General features: G+C 52.7%; 3 protein-coding genes across 5 annotated transcripts; 2 read left to right on the top strand and 1 right to left on the bottom strand.

Annotated features, from left to right (window-relative positions):
• Positions 1 to 465: 465 nt before the first annotated feature.
• mdga2a (MAM domain containing glycosylphosphatidylinositol anchor 2a) lies at positions 466 to 9,680 on the top strand. 2 transcript variants are annotated; one of them, XM_085931940.1, is made up of 19 exons: positions 466 to 826; positions 2,482 to 2,621; positions 2,786 to 2,960; positions 3,028 to 3,227; positions 3,295 to 3,427; positions 3,512 to 3,784; positions 4,026 to 4,355; positions 4,435 to 4,746; positions 4,910 to 5,182; positions 5,416 to 5,564; positions 5,628 to 5,805; positions 5,899 to 5,919; positions 6,238 to 6,393; positions 6,980 to 7,123; positions 7,194 to 7,318; positions 7,673 to 7,772; positions 7,883 to 7,967; positions 9,323 to 9,447; positions 9,552 to 9,680. In XM_085931940.1, the coding sequence occupies exons 1-18, from the start codon at positions 754 to 756 to the stop codon at positions 9,420 to 9,422; spliced, it is 2,967 nt and encodes a 988-aa protein (XP_085788066.1). In that variant the 5' UTR covers positions 466 to 753; the 3' UTR covers positions 9,423 to 9,447; positions 9,552 to 9,680. The 2 variants fall into 2 exon arrangements, with proteins under 2 accessions (XP_085788066.1, XP_085788067.1); XM_085931941.1 differs by lacking the exons at positions 9,323 to 9,447; positions 9,552 to 9,680 and having other exon boundaries at positions 7,883 to 9,254.
• LOC147045660 (SUN domain-containing protein 3-like) lies at positions 9,554 to 13,303 on the top strand. Of its 2 annotated transcripts, XM_085931943.1 has the most exons (9): positions 9,554 to 9,680; positions 10,329 to 10,419; positions 10,759 to 10,943; positions 11,559 to 11,611; positions 11,683 to 11,812; positions 12,086 to 12,228; positions 12,297 to 12,470; positions 12,563 to 12,652; positions 12,752 to 13,021. In XM_085931943.1, the coding sequence occupies exons 2-9, from the start codon at positions 10,331 to 10,333 to the stop codon at positions 12,866 to 12,868; spliced, it is 981 nt and encodes a 326-aa protein (XP_085788069.1). In that variant the 5' UTR covers positions 9,554 to 9,680; positions 10,329 to 10,330; the 3' UTR covers positions 12,869 to 13,021. The 2 variants fall into 2 exon arrangements, with proteins under 2 accessions (XP_085788069.1, XP_085788068.1); XM_085931942.1 differs by lacking the exons at positions 9,554 to 9,680; positions 10,329 to 10,419 and having other exon boundaries at positions 10,451 to 10,943; positions 12,838 to 13,303.
• Positions 13,304 to 14,350: 1,047 nt separating this feature from the next.
• Positions 14,351 to 15,420, bottom strand: hikeshi (heat shock protein nuclear import factor hikeshi). The gene has a single exon (XM_085931944.1). It carries the CDS (start codon positions 15,087 to 15,089, stop codon positions 14,496 to 14,498), a length of 594 nt encoding a protein of 197 aa, XP_085788070.1. The 5' UTR covers positions 15,090 to 15,420; the 3' UTR covers positions 14,351 to 14,495.
• Positions 15,421 to 16,398: the final 978 nt, after the last annotated feature.

Genomic DNA, 16,398 nt, shown 5'->3' with positions numbered 1-16,398 from the left:
GTTCCTGGCAGAACATGGACACTTTTGTGCCTATTAATCAAAGTCAAATTTGTCTCCGGCAAATCCGCCAAATGAGCAGAACAAATTCCAGGCCGCACCTCTGAGTCTTCCCGACCGTTTTACTGTGAAAAGCCAAGCAGGAAGTATGTTGGCGGCTCACTGCGGCCGACTTGGCTTCTCGCTGACGTCTCACCGGTAAAATCCAGCACCACCAGCAGCAAACGAGCGAATCGCCGCTCCATCCTCAGGCCCACTCTGCTCGCACCTCGGCGGCCTGGCGGAGCGCGACGAGCCGCTGCTATCCCGACCGACCGCAGGCCCCAACCGCGAGGAGGCTCTGCAGGGTGGCTCGGCGCGGGTGACGTGGAGCTTCGCACCCACCGCAGGACTCGCTTGGACGCGGGAGCTTCCCAACGGCGCGCCCACGCACGCACGCACGCACGCACACACACATTGTCAGTTCAAAGGAGTGCCGCCTCGCTGAGGCGCCCGAAGCTATCCTCCCGCGTTTTCCCCCGGCCTCCTGCTGCGGGATGAGCTGGACCACCTGACCGCCTGGCCGACGTGTATGTGCGAGGGGGGACGCTGGGGGGACGCGTCGACTCGGGATGTTTGCATGAGAGGCCGACACTGGGCACGACTCTGCTCTGAGGAGGAGGAGGAAGAAGAGGACGAGGAAAGGCAGGGAAACGGGGGCCGAGCGGCTGCAGGAGCCTGGACCCGCGAGTTCGTGCCGGGAGGGAGGATGTGAAGATGGGCCCGCTGGTGGCCCTCGTGTGGTTCTTGAGCGGCTTCGTGCACAGCATGCACGCGCAGGGCGTCTACGGTAAGCGCGCTCGTACGCACGTGACCTTGCGACGACTGACAGCGTGGTCGCGTGGAGCAACAGGTAGAACGGCTACGCGCGTGCACCTGCCCCCCTCTTGCGACGGCAGAGAGGGGAGCCTCGGTTCACGTGACAACGCGGTCGTTTTTTTCGCGGCTGGGTCAACACCTGTCAAGGTCACCTGGCACACACCGGAAGTGGAGTGACTCAGGATTGGCCATTTGAGCACTTCCGGTGTGGATTGCAAGTCGTTTTACATCACAGCAGGCCCGTGTGCTTGTGTGCGGATTAGGCGCGAACATCTGCGCCAACGTTGATGTTTAGCAATGATGAGCTCGATGGAGGCAACAAGTCATCATCATCTTCAAACTGCTAGCTAGCAGCGAATGCTTGCGCTCTAGAAAGAACCGTTTCAAATCACCCTCATTGAAAGAAATTGAAATGCAATGAACACATTACAACCTCGCCAATTTTTTTTATTAGAAATATTACAACAATTCAGGTCTATCAGCTGCCAACACGTTTGAAAACCCGTCCTTTTTTGCCAAACTTTTTTTTTGGTACACATTAACACAATAGAACACTAGATAAAGTCCAGCTGAAAATCAGATCATGTTTGCAGATGTTTTTCTGAGGGTGGCCGAATGTTGCGCAACTTGTAGGCCCCGTCTCGCGGCAGGGGTCTGTGGCGCTCTCGGAGCTCAAATATTTCCTTGTCGGTGGAAACCCTCAATATTGGCTACAACAGGAGACTCAATGGTAGGGTAGAGTTTGACATTGCAACACTATGGCCCTGTGATTGACAGCTCATCTGCGCTGGTTGCTGCATGGAATCGTATTCGAATCTTCCATTCATCATTCGGGCCTCTGGGGGCTTCATTCCGTATACATGAGTGTGTGCGGCTGCCAGCCAATGAGGCGATGGCAGTTATTTTTGTCCGGCCCACTGACTGATTGCGGCTGCCTCGGCCTACAAAAAGAAAGATGAAAAAAAGCGAGGGAGGGGGGCGGTCGAGCAAGCGGGGTGGAGTCGGGCATCTTATGTAACGCTGTCACGGAGGAAGGAGAACGCATGACACACTTAAAAGCAGCTGACCTCGTAATAGAGCGCGCACGCACACGCGCACGCACAACACTGCTGCTAATATTCTGGAACGTCAAGTGAATGTGTGCAGCACTGGGAAATGCCACCCGAGGTCAGGTGTGTGTGTGTGTGTGTGTGTGTGTGTGTGTGTGTGTGTGCGCCTGCCCCCGCGTGCGTGTGTCTCTGATGACATCAACATTCAGCCGTCAGAGGAGACCAACACAAAAATCCCAGGCTTAAAATAGCAGCGGCAAAGTAGGACATCCTTGCCCAGCTCCTCCCCTACCCGCGTTTTTTTGCTTTCACCTTCCTCCTCGTGCTCGTGCTCATCTTCCTCGCGGCCCTCCGTTCATTACTATAAGGTTTTGCTGCAATTGGGTGCCCAGCGCTTGAGATGCCATCCAACTGTTGTCGCCAAATGCTGCATCATGATGGGGGGGGGGGGGCATGTCCCTGACATCATTCCGATCGTTTTCAAGATATGAGCTTTGTGTTGCCATAGCGACAGGCAACATTTTCAATTGTGCTTTAAAGAAGAAAAATGTGGGGTGTGTGGGCGGGGGGCGCACAGCGCCACCTACAGTTCGCATCGTGCACTCGGGACAAGCTTGCAACTTGGAGGAGGAGCGACTCAGCGAGCGAGTCTACACCATCAGAGAAGGAGAAACTCTGGAACTTGTCTGCCTGGTCACCGGACACCCGCGACCGCAGGTCAGCACACCTCATCTGGTGCCCGGGCGGGTCAATTGTTGTCCATGGGTGGGGGAGGCGACCAAGAGTTGGACAAAACATTGTTTATGTAAACGTAGCTGTTGATGAGACATTTTGGAAAGGAGAAGGTTGCTCACTTGCTGCTTGCTCACTCTTCTGAACAGGTCCGCTGGACCAAAACTGCGGGCGGAACTATGGAGCGGCAAGGCGACGCCCGCACCCATGACAACACACTAAAGATCGAAAGAGTCGAGCGCAACCAGGGGGGTCGTTACTACTGCAAGGCCGACAACGGCATTGGGACCCCCGCCATCCGCTCCATACGGGTTGATGTATACTGTGAGCACACATGCACGCATGAAAACTCCTGAAGCGGTCCCTGAAGGTCACACGTTTTGCCGTGCAGTTCTGGACCAGCCGCTGGTCACGGTGCACCAAAGCGTGGGCGACGGGGCCAAGGAGCTCTTCTACTCTGAGAGGACGGTGTTCCTACGCTGCGTGGCCACCTCGAACCCGCCCGTGCGTTACATCTGGAGGAGAGGTCGCCAAGACCTGTCGCAGGGAGCGGACTCTGGAGTGGATATTTATGAGCCTTTCTTCACACAGGTGCGTTCGCGGCGCCAGCATTCTTCCAGCGAGTGCGCATCTCAAACCATGTGTGTGCGCGTTTCAGGGAGAGACCAAGATCCTGAAGCTGAAGAACCTCCGTCCTCAGGACTATGCCAACTACACGTGCATCGCCTCAGTCAGGAACGTGTGCGGTATCCCCGACAAGGTCGCGCATTTCAGCCTCAACAACAGAACGGGTACGCATGCCTACACTTGCACGCACGCAGGCATGCCGGCAGCGCATCAGGAGGTGACAGCAGGCTGTGCTTTGTGTGCGCCAGCCCCTCCCTCTGTCAAGCTGCTCCTGGACGACCCGCTAGTGGTGAACCCCGGCGAGACGGCGACGCTGGTGTGCGTGGCCTCTGGCGGTGACCCACCTCCCGCCCTGAGGTGGGTGCGTCCTAACAGGGAGCCGCTCCCCAAGAAGATCTGGGCCCAGGGCGGCAAGCTCACCATCCCCTCCGTCAACGTCGACGACGGCGGAGTCTACAGCTGTCTGGCCGACAACCGCGTGGGCAACGCCGCCAGGAAGTCGGCCAACATCCTGGTCAGAGGTGAGACCATTGTTGAACCCTGTTCAGCTGGTCGCGGGTGATGCCTGCCACTGCACATACATGTACAAAGGCACCCGTGTACGCAAACGCGTGCTCTTGTGTGGCCAAGCCCGAAATGGCGTAGGAATCCTTCCGGGCAAATGTGAGACTCGGCCCACTTCCCGTTTCTGACTCAGCACAATTTCCATTTGCGACTCCACCCACTTCTCGCACTTCCTGTTTGTGCTCGCTTCTCCGTCAGGTCTGCGTAAGGCTCGCTTCTGGATCAGTCCGGACCCGTATCATGACGATGACCACATTCAGATTGGGCGTGAGGTGAAGATCAGCTGCGAGGTGGAGGCCACGCCCTCCGAGGAGCTGCAATTCGGCTGGCTCAAGAACGGTCGGCCGCTGCGCAGCTCCGAGCGAATGGTCATCACGCACTCGGACGCGCAAACGATGCCAGGCGTCACCAACCTGGACATCATCGACCTCAAGTTCACCGATTTTGGAACGTACACCTGCGTGGCCTCGCTCAGGGATGGGGGAAGTCCCGAGATTAGTATCGACGTCAACATTTCATCCACGACAGGTGAGGAAGGGGAGGGGAACTCGGCGCTCGGCTCACTCGGCTTGACTTGATGAACAGGACCTCGGGTGTGCGGTCGCAGTTCCCCCAGAGTTGACGGTGCCCAGGGGGCGCTCACGCATCATCGCGCAGGAAGGCGACGCTGTGGAGCTGCAGTGTTTGGTGTCAGGCAAACCCAAACCTGTCATTCTGTGGTCTCGCTTGGAAGGCGGTCCTGCGGCGCCTGAGGCGCCCCCGCCGGCCGAGGCAGCTGCCCAGACGGAGAGCCACGACGGCGTGCTGAGGCTGGCCAACGTGACGCGGGAGATGGGCGGGACCTACCGCTGCCAGACCAGCCAGTACAATGGCTTTAACGTCAAACCTCGACAGGCCCTCATACAGCTGGTGGTGCAGTGTGGGTAGCGCGCACCGACATCTGTGCCCGGCCAATATTTGGGCTTTGAAAATGTTGTTCACAAAGCCCCCCAGTCCCCTCCGACCCTCTAAAATGCCATATCGGTCGGGCCGGGCCCTACGCGTAACGCCGTGCCACTTTTGACTCCTAGTTCCTTTTGCAGTCCCACCAGCGGTGGAGCCGGTGTTGTTAGAGGTGCGCCAGGCTCTGGGTCGGGCTTTCTCCCTGACGTGCCGGCTGCTGCGTGCCCACCCAGCCCAGCCGCTGCGCTACGAGTGGAAGCTGGGGTCCCGACTCCTGACTGTGGGCCAGTTTGACGAGACGCGCGACGAGATGCGCTACCAGGTGCGAGCGCTCAACCGCGAAGGCTACGGAGAGTACACGTGCGACATCAGCAACGAGGCCGGAGCAGGCAGATGCACCTTCCTGGTCACGGGTTAGTCGCGGCAGCGCATGCCGATCGATGCATGACGGGACATTTTGTGCTCTGATTTGGCTTGGTCTTCGCTCCTTCTCTCTCGTTTGTCACTTTGGGACTTAACACGTGCGAGAGCTGAGTCAGCCAGTTTCCACGCTCCTTCTTTGGTCTCCCTTTCTCACAACACACACACACACACGCTTGATGTCAAGCTCTCTCCACTTTGAGCGGCTGCGTTGTACCTCCGCCAGGGAAGGCGTACCCTCCCGAGTTCTACTATGACACGCCCGGTGCCCTGTGGCAGAACCGGCCCCGCACATATGGATTCACGCTGCAGTGGACCCAGATGGAGCCCGCTGGCGTAGACCGCATCCTAGCTTACAGGCTGGGCATCCGCCAGGTGAGGCACAAAGTGACGCCGCTCCAAGTGCCGAGTGAACGCGCACCCACATGCATGTGTCAGGTGGGGCAGGGCCGCTTGTGGGAGCAGCAGATCCCCATGGAGGCCAACATCCACAAGGGCCAGATGCTGAGCCACAACCTGACGGAGCTGGTCAAGCCCGAGTCCTACCTGGTGCGCCTGACGCCCATCACGCGTTACGGCGAGGGCGACCCCACCGAGCGTGTCATCGCCTACAGCGGTACTTCCTGGCGTTGCCGCTGCCGCGCACAGCCGAGCGCAGCCTGCAGCGCACATGTGCACCCGTCTAACTGGTGTCGCATTCCCTCCGCAGCGCCCGTGAATCCACACCTCAGTGAGTAATCCGACAATCGCCCTCCAACACATGCTGACCGAGACGTTTGCTATATTGAAAGTGATTGTCTACGTGTGGTGCGTGGACTCCCCTAGTGGGAAACCAACAAACTTAAAGCTTCATTCAAACATGAAGACCTTTACAATGCATTGGATTTTTAAAGTATGGTTCAGCCGTATTTCACTTGAATGGAGCAGAAGTTTGCAATCAGGAATTGAAAATGTGTTTTTAGACCCATATCCAACTAATGTTGAGAGCAGAGTATCAATTTGATATCACATGGCGAGCGTGCGCCCTGCCCTGTGTGCGTGTGCGCAGGGGAGTTCCAGTGTGCTTTCGAGGACGAGGCCATGTGTCTCTTCTCTCAGGACAAAAGCGACGACTTTGACTGGACACGCCACAGCGCTGCCTCCCGCGACACCAAGTACACACCCAACACTGGACCCAGCGCTGACCGTCATGGTTCCAAAAGAGGTCACTCACTCACTCACACACTTCAAATTTGCTGGCAGATGGACAAAATCTTGGGATGGTCAAAATGTGCCAAAAATGGATGCTTCAAAGCCAAATGCTTGACTGTTATTGTCCTTCTACTCATGATTGATGTGTTGCAAAGTTCATGTTGATCATTCAAACTGGCTTTGGGCGCTGAATTTGGATGCTTCAAAGCAAATGGCAGACGTTCTGAGTCTTTTTGAGGCTTTTGGGCGGCTCCACTTGCGATCGACATTTCTACCAGATTTCTAATTCTATTTCAGGGGATGGTGGATTTTGCCAAATTTGCAATTTCAGCAATTTCCAGAGCGTACATGCCTGCATCTGTGTTAGGTGCAGGAAAGACAAATGTGCATGTGACTCTTTGTTGTGAAGACAGACTTTGTGCATAATCCTAACAATACAAGTACTCTCAAGTAATCAATCACTCCCAAACGTACACACACAGACCGAGCTTCTCAGATCATTTCACTCTTTAAATCACTTTTCCATCCGTTCCTGTCTTGACGAACAATCCCGTTTTTGTTGAGAAAAAAAGTTGAGCGGCTACGGTGGCGTCCCGCAGGGTACTACGTTTACATCGAGACGTCCCGGCCCAGAACAGAGGGCGACAAGGCCCGCCTCCTGTCGCCCTCCTTCAACACGGGCTCCAAAAGTGGCGCCACCTACTGCCTGGCCTTCCACTACCACATGTACGGCAAGCACATCGGTGAGTGAGCGCGGTGTCGCTCGGCGTGCCGTTGCCCCGTGCTGGCCTCAACTTCTCCTGTTGGATGTAGGCTCGCTGAGCGTCTCCCTGCGTCAGAAAGGGGCGTCGGAGACACAGGTGTGGAGTCTGAGGGGTAACCAAGGCGACCGATGGCGCCGCGCGGCCATCGACATTCACCCCGACGCCGATTTCCAGGTATTATTGTGCATTCAATAATAGCTCTCTGTTGTCACTTAAAAAGGTCATTGATCCAACTAAAGCGTTCACCATTTGATGTACAGGCACTCCATAAAGTTTGGCCACATGCTAAAAAAAAAAACACAAACACATTCTTTGATATGTTCTGCTTTCAACGGGCCATCTTCAGTCTGAGGAGGAAGAGAAGAAGCAAAAGAGATGGCAAAATTCAACTCGTGTCAAATCGATATGGTTGCACTTTATGGACACCAGTAGAAGTTTGTGCATTTGTGTGTTATTGATACGTTGAACCAAATCATCATTGATTTCAGAACGTGGTTTCAATTCTTTTGAATGATTGAATTATTTCAGGTGGTGCTGGAAGGGGTGCGTGGCTCCGGAATTGAGGGCGACATTGCTGTCGACGACATCACCGTCCAGGAAGGCCCATGCCGAGACCCGCCATCCAACAGTAAGCAAGAGTGCCGCCTGCCCATTCTGTGGGGTTGAGCAGACTGACTTCTCTGTGCTTTGTTTGAATTGTGAACGATGCCACTCTCCTGCTCTCTCCTCCTCTCTCAGACCTGATCTCGCTGGCCCTGCCCTGCCATCCTAGCGTCTGGCTGCCTCACATCACCCTAAGCTTGATCCTACTTGGCCGACAGAGGTGACATCACCCACACGTTTAGCCCCGCCCGCTGCGCTGGCCCCCGCATTCTTAACATTGACGGCTCTTAGCTTAGCATTCTGTTCCAATTATTACTGCGACCCCGCTGACCCCTCGACCCAGAACACAAACACACACACTCTTGAGAACATACGCACACCTAATTTTGGGGGTTGGCTGCGTTTTTGTTGTTTCGGGGTGCATCAGCCATGACACTCAAGTGCCTTGAGACCAAGCGGAATTTTGCCGGCCGGCCTCACGGCAACCTGAGGAGAGGAAAGGGCGGAAAAGGGACGCTTGCAAAAACAAGACTCGGTTGACGCCTCGCTGTCTCCATAAAGTCCACAGTGTGGAATTTATTTTTCAAACAAGCACAACAAAGACAAACGCTGGAAACTTTTTTCCCGCCTTGTCAGCCCTGCCAGGGGCAAAGAAACATTGAGTTGCTTTCTGGGCACAAAATTGCAAAGCGACGATATCGGTGAGGACGGCTCGATTTGGCGACTTTTTCCTCCCTTCGGCATGTTTGACAAAGAAAGTGTTGGACTGGAGACAATAAAAGTGATTTTTGTCAAGTTGAGGCAATGTCATCTCTTTGGGACCCCTTCCGAAAAGCTTTCACCAATGACAAATGTCGAATGGCGGGGCGCCACTTGCAAGGAGGGTGTTTCACCATTTGGCAACTCTAGGGAGAAGCAACAGCTCTGCTCTCAACTTTGACTTCAATGTGGACATTTCTAGAATATTTTTAGTGAACACAAATTGCTGCCACACCAGAAAAAAAAAAATGATGAGATGAAATGCGTTGTTTTGCACAATAAGGCGAGAAGCCCTGGCTGGCTCAATTTGGGGTGGGCCTAAATGTTTGACTCGGCCCACACGGATTATGATCGCCATTTTCCTCTATTATTCTTATATTTCTTTGCCGGTTTTAATGATGCGCCATCCTAAGACGTTACGCTTACGTTTTAAACACTTTAAAACATCAAACATTTTGAACTTTTAAGCTAACTGAATGGTTTGACGGAAATGGTTGAAATGGTAATTTGGGTTGTTGGGGTCCTGGAAATGGGGAAGCCGACGTTGGTTCTGAGCATCTTGTTCTCCACATAGAGATGAGTGGGATGTGCAGTACCACATGTACTCAGCAGAAGGCGTATGTATGGTTGAGGTTAGTATTTGTATTTCACTCAGTAGACAAGTGACAATTTTCGACGGTCAATAGTGTTCAAATAAAAATGAGAGACGCCAAGGAAATACTTGGGAGAGATATATTGTTTAAATGCATCGATCTTTTTTTTAATGTTCCTTCCTTTGCAAAAGCCAAAATTGTTTTTGTCTTTTACTTTTCGAAGTTTCCACCAGCCGACAGCGCCTCGCCTGCACGTGCACTCTCTTGCGCGCCTTGAGCCAAAGTGCGACGTCACGTTTCACAGGGCCGTCAACTGGCGGTGACGCACCATGACGTCAACGATGCGCGGTAAGTGAGGTGGCGACCGCTGAGGCGGCGGCGGCGGCCTTTGTAGCGCGCACGCGCTACGACGACGAGCTTCTCCCAGGTGACCGACCGGTACAAAATGTCAGCCCCTCCCGATTAGACGCCCAAGGCAGTCAATTGGCAAAGCTCACGAGTCAAGTCACGCACGCCACGGGGATCATCAATCGACTCACATGACACCGAGAAGAAGACAGTGGGAATCAACAAGTGCAAATGTGAGTAGAAAGTCCAAACTCAGGTACCGAAAGAGGCAACTGGAAAGGTTTGATTTACTGGCTGCGGGAAGGGGCGGGGGTATAGCTGACGTCACGTCTGAGCTTTGCATTCAACCCAATACAGCAACTGACCAATTTGTGGCAAAGTGGCTGAGGGATTGCCTCCCTCCATATGTCTGACTAATGCGCTCAGCTCGGTTGTCCAACTTAAACGTTGACATTGTTCAGTATGTCTTGAAACCTCTTCATGGTCTCGAGCCAGCTCATTCTGCAGCTTGTAACATTTCAAAGCTTGAGACAAGCATGATCAGACCTTGTCAATGGAAGTCAGCATTATTTTCCTGTATGTGACAAATATTCCGAAAGTTGACTCTTGAAAAGTGGTAAGGTGGTAAAAATACGCCCGTTGGTGCCAGCTGTCAAGCAGGCAGCAACAACCTTTTCTACTTGGTCGGGAACTTCCGTAACTTTCAAAATAAAACAGACATTGGCTGCACGCAAACACGTTCCAATTGGGTTTGATCAACATGACATGATTTTATTTATATTCACGTCGACGAAACATGATTTGAATGCGCGCAAGCATCAATAGTGGTCGCTGCCTCCTCCTCCTTCCTCAATCTACCCCCCCCCCATTGTGTCCGGCAGCCATGATAAGAAAAAGTTCTCGCCTGGAGTTATCGGGCTATTACAACAGCGACGGTCAGCCCGTCATCTCGTACAAGGAGACGCCATACAGGTAAGCAGGTGTGTTCATAATGGCGCACTTACACACACGCAGAACTCAGTGAGCACTCGTTGCAACATCAACGGATGTGGCAATGTGGAGCCACGGTATCAAGACAAGAGAGAGAAGTCATTTGATGCCCTTCCTGCCTGATGCAACTGTCTGCATTTACCCTGGCCACATCAAACATTTCAAATTCCAAAGTAAAAAATTGCATGAATTATTTTTGGAGAGTCTGGCCAGTACCTCAACTGCATTAGGTTGTGCCGCCACATCCAATATGGCAGACGTTGGTGCATGTGCATCTGATGTCCACGCCGCTGCTCGCTCGCCCCCCGCGCCCCTTTACAGGAAGCTGTGGACACGGAGCCGCGCTCAGCAGCGCCCCTGCAGGGTCACCACGGACAACGCCAAGGAAGCCACCCCGCTGCCTGACTCTCCTGTTGAAGACGTCAGACCGGCACGCAGAGGAAAAGGATTGCTACGCTTGGCACGGAATTACCTCATCCCCATCTTCATCCCTGTACTCTGGATCTGTGAGTATGCACAGTAGTTCCTGAGAGAAACTGAGTCCAAGTCTTGGCCCGGGTCAAGGCTCTTGTCAACTGAGAAGAGGGGCATCTGCAAATTGCAAGTCGCGTTGTACCAGAGACGTTTTTAGTCATGAGACAGGTGTCGTCCGGCCAAACAGTGTTAGTCTTGTCAGAAGGTTCGAGTGGGTGGTGGGAGTAATTCCGGGGGGAAGACTGGTGTTTTAGTCCCCAGCGACATTTGTAGCCCAGGGAGAAAGTTCCAGCCGTGAGAGAAGATTAATCATTGTCCAAGTGATAGTTTGAGTCTCATCTCATAGTCTGCTGCTAATGTTCCAGTCAAGATACGAGTAGATTCGAGTAGTCTGAAAGAAAGCACCTTGTCACTGGGAGACGGTAGTGGTCCCCGAAAGCAAGTTCCAGACTCAAGTGTATGGTGGGAATGTTCTGGAAGACGGTAGTGGTCCCTGAGAGCAAGTTCCAGACCCAAGTGTATGGTGGGAATGTTCTGGAAGACAGTAGTGGTCCTTGAGAGCAAGTTCCAGTCCCAAGTGTATGACGGGAAGGTTCTGGTCCTACCAATCGAGATGGTCTCACGCGTCTTTCACTTCCTGTTTCCAGTGTGCGAGCCCTTGGTCCGTCAGATGGCGGGTGGCCCCACTCCCTCCAACGCGGTACGAGAGCTTTCTTCCACGTTAAGCTCTCTCGTCAGCGACCTCTAACGACACTGGTGTCATCCTCCCAGGTGGCCGGACGTGGCAACGAGCTCTTGGAGGAAGTTTACACAGCATACAACGAGCTCAAAGAGCTTCTGCACATACGCAAAGAGGACCCGTTGTGGATCTCCATTCCCAACTACGCCCTCCAGTCGGCGGGTGAGCGTGCACGTATCTCTCTGTGCAACCCCTTAGCATCTCATGATCTCAAGAAGCATCTCGCCATCTGAACGCATGAAGGCGCCCGCCTACAAATGAAGCTCTGGGAAAAATGTACCAAATATGACAGTCGTGTCAGTGACGGATAACAATTCAACGCCATAAACACGGGTGGCAAGTCTATGTGTGACAACGATAACACATGGCCAAGGGGCACTGAGCCGCTTACGGCGACGGGTGAAGCCAGCGAGGCGTCTTTTGTTTTGTTGTCAGGTGCCCGGGTGCTGTGCAGCGCATCGTCACTGCCGTACATGGCGAAGGCGTTCCGCGTGCCCTTCCTGGGCCTAGTGCGCGTGCCCTTCCTGGGCTGGAGGGGAAATGTCCCCTATGTCTCCCGGGCACGAGTGGTCATTGAGGTAAGGTGCCACAGCAAACGGTGACAAAGGGCGCGGCCTTGACACAGTGCTGTTTGTCTCTCTCTTAGGGCAAGTCGGAGTTGAATCCGGGCGACTGCTGGGCCTTCGCCGGCCAGCAAGGTAACCTCACGGTAGCCCTCTCGCACCCGGTGCTGGTCACTAGCGTCACCCTCGGACACATCGCCAGAAGCGTCTCGCCCACCGGCGACATATTGCACGCGCCCAAGGAATTCTTAGTCTATGTGAGTATGTCCGTTTGCCTGCTCACCAACTGCTCGCCGCTCGTCACAATTCCGTGTTGAAGCGCGCAGTCTGACGGCGATTGTCCCCATAGGGTTTAGTGTCTTTGGAGTCGGCGGCCGTGGAACTGGGAAGGTTCAAGTATGAGCGGATTGGCCCCATGTTCCAAAATTTCCAAATATCGGTAAGTAGCGCCACCAATATAGCCTGCAAAAAATGGCTGGCTCAAGTTGAATAAGGTTGTGAGAAAGTGCATTTGCAATGTGTGGCTGTGCTGGTGCAGCAGCCCAAAGGCGCCGCTGTGAGCACGCACGTGACGCTGAGCGTGCACAGCAACTGGGGCGACCCCACCTACACGTGCCTCTACAGCTTCAGGGTGCACGGAGCTCTGGTGTCCTGAGGCGGGCCGGTGCGTCCCACCGTCGACACGCAACACAGCTGCGGACGCACCGCAGCGCCCGCCACACAGGGGAGCACTCGCCGCAAGCGGACGTGACCTCCGCCCTGGTGTGGGCCACCTTTTGGCCATCGCCGGGTTTGATTTAGCTCACCAGCAAGGCTGCACTCTCCATACAGCATGTGCAATACTGTGTATTTCTACTTTGCTAGTGCTCACGCGTACATGATTCAATGTGTTTTTCAATCTCAAGTCACAAAGTGCAACTGATCATTGGCTCATCATGAGTCGTAATCATATTTGATGGAAAATGAAGACGGTCCGTGACGTGGCGTGATTCTTTTCTAACGTGCATCGGTGGCTAGGCATGGCAAGTTATGGTTGCCTAGCATGGTCGGTCGCTTGCCGCCTCCGGGACCTTTCCTTGCCCCCCCCCCCCCCCCCCCCCAAAAAAAAAAAAAATCAACATCCTTTTGACTTGGATTCTAAACATTGTTTAGCATTTCTACAGAACCTGACAACGGCAAAAGGGACAAAGCACATTTCACTCACTGCAGTTGCAAAATCGATTGTTGGACTTTTTTTTTTTCTTTCTCCAATAAACGCCTCCTTTTCTCCATTTATGCTTTCACGTAAAGAAGCATTTCAGGTTGCATTTATATCTATTGGGGGGGGTCATGTTCTGTTCTCACTCCTGTTGGGTAAGACCTTGCATAAGTTATGGGGGAATCACAACTTCAAAATTGTTGTGTTATACGGAATGTTCGTTGTTGAGCCAGGAAAGCAAGGATGTGGAGTATAGAGTTGGTTCTTTATTGGCAAAATCTTGGGTTGTTTAACGGCGGCCAGCACACAAGTCACGGCAGCAGATGAAACGACAAGTTCTGTCTCCAGGTCAGCTTGTTTTATACTGTCCGGAAAGGCGGGAACTTGTCACATGACCGTTTCGTACCTGAGGCGGGAACTTGTCACCTGACCATCTCATACCTGAGTGGGAGGCGTCACCCCCCCTGTCTGTGTTCATCCAGTTATGTGCGTCACCCCCTGTGTGTGTTCATCAGTTATGTGTTGTATTCATGTTCTGATTGAGCAGTTTACATAAAACAATAAAAGAATTGTACATATATGAGCATTTTGAGCAGTTTACATAAAACAATAAAAGAATTGTACATATATGAGCATCACATTGTACAGAGATTGTCTCCCCTAATAGAACATGTACACATTGGTGTTGCTCCCTCTTCAAAGGGTTGTTGACACAACAGCAGAGTGTCAACTCTGATGAAGGCGGAAGTTCATGCCGAAACATGTCAGGTAATGCAACCTAAAATACCCTGTTTGTGATAAAAGAACCAAAAAGTGATATGCAAGATTTGCAAAGAAACAAAGCAATTGCAAATGAGCCTCTTGTACTGTGTGCTCAGGTCCCCCAACATACCGTATTTAAACTTTCATGGCTCTGACTTTTCTCACATGGATTCAATGCAAGATTAAGATAGTTTATTCTTTTAACACAATACTAAGTTGACACATTTGTAGTTAAAAAAATAAAAATAAACAGGACATGTCGCTGGTGATGCCTTCAAGTTGTCCTTCGGGGGAAACGTACGAAAGCAAACAGTCCGTGAGTTCAGTTCTTCCAAAAGTTGGGGTTCTGGTTCATGCGCCTCTGGAAGTTGTCGTACCACTTAAGGATGCAGCTGGACGGCACGAAGGTCTCACTTAGGTTGGGCGTCATCTGCGCCTGCGTCACGGCGAATGACGACGCGAAGTTGTACAAACTATCCAGCATCTTCTGCGTGAAGAGCCGCAGCGCGTCCGCGGTGGACGCCGCCGCTCCGGACACCGGCGTCTGCTGCGCCAGCTGCTCCAGCGGCTCGACCGACACCCCGACCTGCGCCACGGAGGGAGCGGCCGACCCCATCCCGCCAAAGGGGTGCGCCCCGCCCCGGCCCTCCGTAAGGCCCGAGATCTTGAAGATGGCGCTGGGCTTATCGTTAGCAATGAAGCCGAGCAGCTGCCATACCGGCTCGCCGCTTCCGGCGTCGGGGAAGGAGAAGTAGACCGCGCCGCCCATGCCGGCCGGAAACGGCTCGGTGCCCAGCATGAACACCACCACGTGGTTTACGCTCTTGTAGTCTGGCAGGTTGAAGACGAATTTGTCCGAGGCCACCTGGACAGCGTCGGTCTGCACCAACCGCCCGGTCACCAAGCAGCCGAACATGGCTAGCCGCTCGTCCGTTTGGCTGCTAGCGATAGCTGCCGTTTGAGCACTCTGTGTAGCCTTAGTTGCTAACGTTAGTTAGCACGCATTACCCGCTGTAGCTTTAGCCGCTAAAATTAGCCCCCGCTGGCGTCCCCAACAGCTAGCTGCGGTCGGTACTTGGCACAGTCCACTTGTGGAGTCTCGTGACCGACTGCCAGGCCAGGCCAGCTCACTTGACTGCAACGCAACCAATAGACAACAGTCGAAAGTTCGAGAAGCTTCTCAGGTCGCGTTGCATCTGATCGGCTATCGATTACAATCCCTGAGCTTGGAGTGGTTACGTTGTTTATCGAATTATACGTAAGAATATTAAAAACGTCATTTGTAAACAAAGAAAAATCCTTGTTTTACGGCTCCCTGGAAAATGCTTCACTTTTTACATTCAATGTATTGCTTCTCGTGCTTGTTAAATTTGGCATGGAACCCAAACAAAAAGTGTATTATCTACTGTTTCTAAAAACTGAAATCAATGATATTCGGTTGTGACATTGTTTAAAAAAGATGTGTCAAATTCATGTGGTTACTTCTTTCCAAACACTTTGCAAATTATTTTGGGATTAATATTTGTTTTTAAGTCACCTGAAAAGTGTTTCCCTGCATAATAAAAGGAAGGATTAAAAGCAAGTCTGCTCACAAAGGGTTTTTCCAAACGGCATTTTTCAAGTTTGTGGTTTTTTTTTGTTTTTTTTTTCAGTATGACTATGATGCGTGTATATTGATTGAACATTTTTTGATCCCGGGGGTGGAGAAATTCAGGCCCCAGCAGTATTCATACCACATTATATAAACTACAGATGGCATGAGCGCAACTCAATAATTAAAAAAATGTTACAAAATTATTACAAATTGATATAAGTTTGTTGATTGAATGAATTTGGTCATTTGTATTAACTTCGGAGGCGGCTCGGTGGCGCAGTGGGTAGCACGTTTGCCTGACAGTTAGGAGGGTGCTGGTTCGATTCCACCTCCGGCCCTCCCTGTGTGGAGTTTGCATGTTCTCCCCAAGCCCGCGTGGGTTTTCTCCGGGTGCTCCGGTTTCCTCCCACATCCCAAAAACATGCTTGGTAGGCCGATTGAAGACTCTAAATTGTCCCTAGGTATGAGTGCGAGTGCGGATGGTTGTTCGTCACTGTGTGCCCTGCGATTTGCTAGCAACCGGTTCACGGTGTCCCCCGCCTACTGCCCGATGACGGCTGGGATAGGCTCCAGCACGCCCGCGACCTCCGTGGGGACAAAGCGGTTCAGAAAATGAATGAATGAATATTAA

This window comes from Syngnathus leptorhynchus, chromosome 15 (genome assembly GCF_054491065.1).
Source record: "Syngnathus leptorhynchus isolate UIUO chromosome 15, UIUO_Slep, whole genome shotgun sequence".
Taxonomy (NCBI): Eukaryota; Metazoa; Chordata; class Actinopteri; order Syngnathiformes; family Syngnathidae; genus Syngnathus; species Syngnathus leptorhynchus.
This window is presented reverse-complemented; position numbering and strand designations above follow the sequence as displayed.

What these genes read in the sequence shown, in the direction of transcription:
- mdga2a (XM_085931940.1), top strand. Translation starts at nt 754, where the DNA reads ATGGGCCCGCTGGTGGCCCTCGTGTGGTTCTTGAGCGGCTTCGTGCAC. An exon ending in CCGGACACCCGCGACCGCAG is followed by an intron (nt 2,622 to 2,785) that starts GTCAGCACACCT and finishes TCTTCTGAACAG; the next exon opens with GTCCGCTGGACCAAAACTGC. An exon ending in CATACGGGTTGATGTATACT is followed by an intron (nt 2,961 to 3,027) that starts GTGAGCACACAT and finishes TTTGCCGTGCAG; the next exon opens with TTCTGGACCAGCCGCTGGTC.
- LOC147045660 (XM_085931942.1), top strand. Translation starts at nt 10,502, where the DNA reads ATGTGGAGCCACGGTATCAAGACAAGAGAGAGAAGTCATTTGATGCCC. An exon ending in CCAAGGAATTCTTAGTCTAT is followed by an intron (nt 12,471 to 12,562) that starts GTGAGTATGTCC and finishes TTGTCCCCATAG; the next exon opens with GGTTTAGTGTCTTTGGAGTC. An exon ending in TCCAAAATTTCCAAATATCG is followed by an intron (nt 12,653 to 12,837) that starts GTAAGTAGCGCC and finishes GTGCCTCTACAG; the next exon opens with CTTCAGGGTGCACGGAGCTC.
- hikeshi (XM_085931944.1), bottom strand. Translation starts at nt 15,089, where the DNA reads ATGTTCGGCTGCTTGGTGACCGGGCGGTTGGTGCAGACCGACGCTGTC.